Source organism: Nicotiana tomentosiformis, chromosome 10, assembly GCF_000390325.3.
Source record: "Nicotiana tomentosiformis chromosome 10, ASM39032v3, whole genome shotgun sequence".
Taxonomy (NCBI): domain Eukaryota; kingdom Viridiplantae; phylum Streptophyta; class Magnoliopsida; order Solanales; family Solanaceae; genus Nicotiana; species Nicotiana tomentosiformis.
In genome coordinates this window covers 41,210,939-41,218,059 of record NC_090821.1, presented here as the reverse complement: position 1 = coordinate 41,218,059, position 7,121 = coordinate 41,210,939, and the positions used below count along the sequence as shown (strand labels likewise).

Here is a 7,121-nt window from a genome sequence, read left to right as displayed (position 1 = left end):
TCTCCTGTCTCTTGGCACAAACGCCAAATGTAAGCAACCGTCCTCTACACATAAGGACTTACTTGTGCCAAATAGGTAAAAGTTATGTGTGGAGGACAGAACTGGTAGCGGAGATAGAACTCCGCAATAACGGAGTCAAATTCTCCACTCAAGGAAAACACACCCAAAGTAAAGGATACGTGTAAAAGTATGTAAAACCCTCATTGGGTAGGGTTACCCACTCCGTCAGATCAGGAGCAAAAATGGTTAGATCCAGGCAACGACAGTCTTCCTTCAGAGCAGAAATACTAGAAGGACGGATAGAAGAAGGATACCTACTAACCACCCATGTACGAGAGCTAGCAGAAGAAAATTTCTCTTCGAAGTTTTTAGTTGTAACAAGACTTCTAGGGATGATGGTGCTCACTGTTGAAGGAACAGAGTCCTCGGCTTTGTTCTTGTTCTTTGAATAACTGGTATTCTTTGAAGAAAAAGCCATTATATGGAAGAAGAAAAAGTTTTTTCGTTTGAAGAGAGTTGGAGAAAGGTTGAAGAACAAGATGCAAGTCGAATAAAGAGAGCTTGGGGAGTTATGGAGTATGAATGAAAGAGGTTGATGCGTATAAGTAAAGGTTTAGGAGGCTAAATTTGTTGTCATGATTACTTCGATAACCGGTAAAAGTTATGCTGAATCGTGGGATGACGTGTGTTCGGCACATTAAATGCGGAGAGACGTGCGTCTAATCAACCGCCAGAAGCTTTTCAGGAGGAATCATAGTAATTCCCGCCAAAAAGAGTGCTTCTACCAACTTTCCGGTGACACAAAGTTATGTCACCGAAAAAGCAGAGGGACTATTTGTATAAGGTACAATATGCTATGCTACGTGGCCATCCAAAAGAGGGACACGTGTAACCTAAGACGGGGGATAGCTAAAACCGAAGGCAATTGTCTCGTCTGTCACCGGAAAGAATAACGCTCATAAAGATGCAATATATACCCTCTGCCCGGTAGCATTTAATGGGGAATATTCCACAGCATTTAGTGCGCTGCTCGTTACAGAGAATTTATGCTCACTGTTACACCTTCTTCAATGACTCTTATAATTGACATTAAAGAAGGTTATGATCCTAAGACCTTGTTCCCTAAGTGCAGCTATAAATAGTGAGTTTTGTTATCATTGTAAAGGACACGATTTTTCTGGAAAACTTACGCTATAATCAATAAAAAAAAATTATACAATTTTACTTTCTTGTTCCTTGGTTTCATAACTGTTGTGCCCGGAAGCTCTGCTCCCGAATCATTGTTCTTCGTGATTTTATTTTCATTTCAAGGCTAAGTATGGTGCATTTCTCTAATCATTTCATCATTTCAGAATCAAATTAATTTACTTATCTAGAAATCACATATAAATTCAATTATACCGTTTTACGGACAAACAACTATATATATATATATATATATATATATATATATATATATATATATATATATATATATATGACAAATGCACAAGCAGCCAAACTCAATTTTGATGGGACTAAACATAGTTTGGATGCGTAGGACCATCAATTGAACAAAGAACCATACCACAACTAAGCATTTATGTAACCATTTTTTTCAAAAGACAGGAATATACACTTTGAAAATTAGAATGATCAGCGTTTGATTTACGAAAAAGTCTATTTTTTTATTAGGAAGAAAGGTACTTTACGACTTAAACAATTGGTCTTTAGTGGATAATGAATAGATTATTCCCAATTAGAGTTAGTGAGAATCTTGGTACGACAGTTTGGTACTCTTGGCTATCTTACTCTGCATGTCATTAAACGCCAAGATAATGTTTCAAAAGCTATCCAAAGCCCAAAGTTGTACTGCTATTATAAACTTTAATCTTTTAGTCTAATTTCCACTATCTTGCACAGACCCTAATGGACAACCTTATATGCTCAAACTTTGCAAAACTGCATTAATAAGAGAGACAACTAATATGATGAGGAGACACAAGGAGAGGAAGCTGCAATAAAAATTATTGACATATGATGAAGAATTTAATTAATTTCTAATTATCAAGAGGCCTAACCCATAATTGGCCACTTATTATAGAAAATGAGTTATTGTGGCCCAAAAATATATACATATTCATTACTTTTCATTAGCCTTAATATAATACTATCGGCATTTAAAGTATATGTTGTTTAATTTAATACTAGTACAACTCTTTGCAGACCAGTTATAATTAAATCCAAAAAGAAAAGTTATAATTAATTCCTACAACACTAGGCATTAGAATTATATATACTACATTACTTTCACATTTATAAGAAATATAAGATGAAAAGAAAGAGAAAAAAAAAGAATAAAGTGAACCTTTAGAATATAATTGTGTTTATCTTTTCTTTGTTCATTTGCTTTCAGACACTTTGACAAATAGTAGTTCCTATTGAACCAAAAATGTGACATCCATTTTAGAATTTGCATGGGACCCATGTAAGTACTTGGAATGGTACTTTAGCAATTTGAGATGATAATAAGGGTATATTTGGCTGAATGGTCTTATATAAAGTGTCAATAACCACCTCATTTCATTTCAGTATTTCACTACTTCCTACTAAGTTCCAAATTCCAACATAGTAACCACCTGAAGTAGAAACAAACATTCCTCTTCAACAGTTTTCTTTCAAATATAATGAAGAAGAATTATAAACACTCTCCGGTCATCTTTCTCCTTGTTCTTTTACTTATTTTCTTCACTGTATTTTCCATTGTATCAGTTGAAGCTAGGAAACACCATACCAAGAAGAGCAAAATACACCACAAACATAGGAAAAATGGAGGTGGAAATAAAGCACCAGATTGTTCAGACTCTCCATCTCCAGCTCCTTCTCATGGTTGTTACCCTACACAGTCTCCCATTTTTGATATCTCGTCCTTTGGAGCCAAAGGTGATGGAGTTTCTGATGATTCCAAGGTAAAGCAAATTACGTAGATTTTTAAGTTTTATACACCAAGAGTATAAATTTATTTATATTACTAGGTCACAATTACCGATATTTGGATAATATTTGATTGAAGTTGGCAAAAAAGAGTATTTTAATTTGAAGTTCAAAAGGCATATTTTTAAAACATAACTCCAATCCCATATCAACAGTAGTGAGCTTATAAGTCTAAGCATGGAGAAAATCTTGATCTCTCTTTGATATATGCATAGGCACTTGAAGGAGCATGGGAAGCTGCTTGCAAAGTCCAAGGGGCTACTCTACACATTCCTTCAGAATTCAAAATTTTAATCAATCCCATTACACTTCAAGGACCATGCATGCCTAACTTTATTTTACAGGTTTATAAATTAATCTTTTCTCTCATCTTTCACAGTTTCTAATACCCACGCCCTAAAAGATTAATTTTCTCTTCACTTGTAAAAAGTATATATAACAGGAAGTATATTCTCTGTCGGGTAAAAGTAATTCCTTTTTTATGATTTAAAAGTTAGAATTCTGTTATGGAATTAACTAAACAGGTAGATGGAATTCTCTTGGCTCCTTCAAAAGTAGGATCCTGGCCCAAATCCAGCTTCTTCCAATGGTTGAATTTCAAGTGGATGCACAATTTTACCATCCAAGGAACTGGCACTTTTGATGGCCAAGGCTATAACTGGTGGAAACTTTCTCAAATTGATTATTTCCAGGTTTGTACTTTTGTACCTCTAAAAATATTACTCAACTTTACCCAAAAAGTAAGAACAAACGACAGCCTTAGTGAGGCAGGAGCTAGGAATTAATTACAACCCTTACATTACTTCTAATACAATATTATATTATGAGACTTCTACATATTAACGGTATAAAGAACTTTCTCACTATCACTTTATTTTAATATGTTGTAATAGATAACATATTTTATATTTTAAGTTACTAATCATACATTTTTGTGAACAGCTCATTCAAATAATGATCTTATAGTATAAAAGCTCTTTCTCAATGTTAGTTGTAAAAATTATGCAATGCTTTATGTTATTACACATGAAAGAGAGAGTCAAAGTATTTTACCTCCATAAATTTAGTTGAAAAATGGACACATGCCCTCATCTCCTTTAATAATTTCTTGAACATATATACCCTAATCATAGTATTGAGTATGCAAATAAACTTTTACATTAACTCTATTTATAATATTGGGTGTGCAAATAAAGTCCAATATTAGTAGCTAAAAAGATTGAAAAGTTACGTATAAAGTGTAGGAACACCCTAATTAATGGTACGGTGTGAGACGTTTTGAGAAGAAAAAAAAGCATACATATTTAATTTGGACCAAAGCAGATAATTTTACACCATGTTAATAATGTATTTGGGCCGGTTTAGCCCAACACATAATATCATTAATTTAAACCATATTTACATGTATTAATGATCATAATATTCTTCTCTCATTTCATTTTGTTTTACAGGAGATGAAGACATCTAAAAGCATTCCTGATATAAAACCGACTGTAAGTAGAATATATAAGGTGTCTTCCCTTTATTTAATTAGTTGAATGCAGTTATGATGAATAACTTTTTCTTATTAAAATTTTGGATGACAGGTTTTACGATTTTATGCTAGCTATAATGTGACAGTTCGTGATATCAAGATTGTGAATAGTCCTCAATGTCACCTAAAATTTGACAACTCTAAAGGAGTAAAAATCAACAACGTTACAATCTCTGCACCAGAAAGTAGCCCAAATACTGATGGTATTCACCTTCAAAATTCTCAAGATGTTGAGATCCATCATTCCAATATAGGAACAGGTAAACATTCTTCTTATTAATTTGGCTTAATTAACTATTTTCACTGTCTCAATTTATAAATTGGGGCAGCGGAGAATAAAAATTGTAGCTTTTTCTTTTTATAAACAAAGGAGAACAAAAAAGTATATACGATAGTTGCTACCACGTGCACTTTCCTATAGTTTCTAATTAAAGGTCCCACCATGTCATCCTCCTCTTTCAAACGATAAACGGTCACTAAACTAACTTTTTGTCTTGCCCCCAACATTAAAGTATGTAATATTACTAAAGAATATTAATGTAGTCCCAGTGATTCGTGGTGTATAAATACCTATGTACCATAGCTTGACGCCTAACTTTATCCTTGAACTTGTTGGTACACCACTAACTATTAAGTGATTAAATTACTCAATCCAATGTTATTGTCCATTAGGACACTTTAGGTAAAACTTATTAAGATTGCATTATTCTTCTAATTTCAATATATAATTTGAATTACCAGGAGATGATTGCGTGTCAATTCAAACTGGTTGCTCCAATATTCATGTCCATCACTTGAACTGTGGTCCTGGACATGGGATAAGGTAATTAATCACTCATTTATCTTATGAATTAAAGCAAAATTATGCTTGTATATATACATGTAGTTTCTAATTAATTTTCTTTTCTCATATTATGATAATCCCAGCCTCGGAGGACTAGGTAAAGATAAAAGTGTTGCATGCGTTTCAGACATCATTGTTGAGAACGTGAACATGGAAAGCACTATGTATGGTGCAAGGATTAAGACATGGCAGGTGGGTGTTCGAAACTTGTAAAATACATAACTACATGTTAAAAATATGCATTTTGTTAACCTAAATTCTTCTGACACTCTGTAGTTATTTAACCATTTAATTTTTATACATTGAGAGCGTAAAATCTTTTTATAATATTAGTGTATATATTTCAACTAATTAAGCAGGTAATATGAATTATCTTCCAGGTTAATAATCACAATATTGCTTTTTATAGACAGTTTCATGCAGTTATCTTCTAATTACATGTTGTAACAGGTACCTTATCTTATTTTCAAGATTAAACTCTCACATTTTAAGGAGGTTTATCTATTGATATCCGTTCAGTGACTTGGTAGTGTAAAATAATCTTTATATGAACGGTGCATATAACTTAAACTCATTAACTACATAGACAGTGTGTAGAAGTAATTATAACTTGTTAAGAAGTTAGTAATTATTACTTTATGTAATAAGTATTAACTTTAGTTTCTATATTGGTTTGTAGGGTGGTCTTGGATCTGTGAAGAACATATCATTTTCGAACATTCAAGTATCAGATGTTAAAGTTCCAATAATGATTGATCAATATTACTGTGACAAGCATGTGTGCAAGAATCAAACAGGAGCTGTAGCAATATCCAACGTTAAGTTCAATCAGATAATAGGAACTTACTCTGCCAAGCCAATTCATCTAGCTTGCAGTAGCTCAATTCCATGCACAGACGTTGATCTAATTGACATTCAATTAAAATCATCGTTGAATTATCGGGGAATTCAGCAGGGATTGTGCTGGAATTCTTATGGTAAATCACAAGCACCACTTCTTCCCTCAAGTATGGATTATTGTGTAAGAAGGGGAAGTGGTTTTGTTAGAAGAATATCAAGATCCCATGAAAATGTTTGCTCGTAAAGTTTTATGTATAGCCATTTAATTTCCTTTTTCTTTTTCAGGCGTTGTTGTAAATTTGTGTCTGTTTAAGTTTTCCTTGGTTGTTTTCTCCTTCCCCTATGTTTTTAACTGTCGGAAGGCACAAGTTCTAGCCAGTCTAGAAATATGCAGTTGTTTTCAGATATATAGATGAATTTTGGGCTGTATATTTTCAAGCATTCTCTAAGTTTTTTTGCTCTCATTTCTTTTTTCTTTTTATTATTTGCTGAAATATTCGAATATCTTCTACTCTTATAGACTTATAGTGTCACCATATATTTATTTATTCACATAACACTATATGACTTAAACCCTCTTCTTTCAATATATAAGACAGAAAACTTGACTAGGAGATCACACCATCATGAGATAATAAAATATACAAATGTTAAAGAAAATAGGTGTCAGACACTGAAAAGGGAAAGAGAGTTCCGTGGAATCTGTCTACTCTAAGGTAAGATGAATAAATAATTTAAGCCAAAATCAATATCCAAAGTTAGGTACAAGTTCAATCACAATTGTTTACACGTACTGTGATAATTAATTTTGGTGAAAACTATATAGTTTTTGTATACGGTTAAAATCGGGCCCATCCGATTTTACTACTTGACCGAGACCTAGAGGTTGCATTGAAGGATGGCCTCGTAACGGAACAGACTAAATCATGA

At 33.0% G+C, this 7,121-nt stretch overlaps 1 protein-coding gene across 1 annotated transcript; it reads left to right on the top strand.

The window, feature by feature from the left end:
• Positions 1-2,584: 2,584 nt before the first annotated feature.
• LOC104109210 (polygalacturonase At1g48100) lies at positions 2,585-6,632 on the top strand. The gene is made up of 8 exons (XM_009618439.1): positions 2,585-2,948; positions 3,189-3,317; positions 3,498-3,665; positions 4,425-4,466; positions 4,560-4,767; positions 5,249-5,330; positions 5,435-5,543; positions 6,031-6,632. The coding sequence occupies exons 1-8, from the start codon at positions 2,667-2,669 to the stop codon at positions 6,433-6,435; spliced, it is 1,425 nt and encodes a 474-aa protein (XP_009616734.1). The 5' UTR covers positions 2,585-2,666; the 3' UTR covers positions 6,436-6,632.
• The last annotated feature ends 489 nt before the right edge of the window (positions 6,633-7,121 follow it).

Excerpts from the sequence above, each read along its gene's own strand:
- LOC104109210 (XM_009618439.1), top strand. The coding sequence starts at position 2,667 with ATGAAGAAGAATTATAAACACTCTCCGGTCATCTTTCTCCTTGTTCTT. Across the intron at positions 2,949-3,188 it reads GAGTTTCTGATGATTCCAAG|GCACTTGAAGGAGCATGGGA; the intron begins GTAAAGCAAATT and ends ATATATGCATAG. Across the intron at positions 5,544-6,030 it reads CAAGGATTAAGACATGGCAG|GGTGGTCTTGGATCTGTGAA; the intron begins GTGGGTGTTCGA and ends ATTGGTTTGTAG.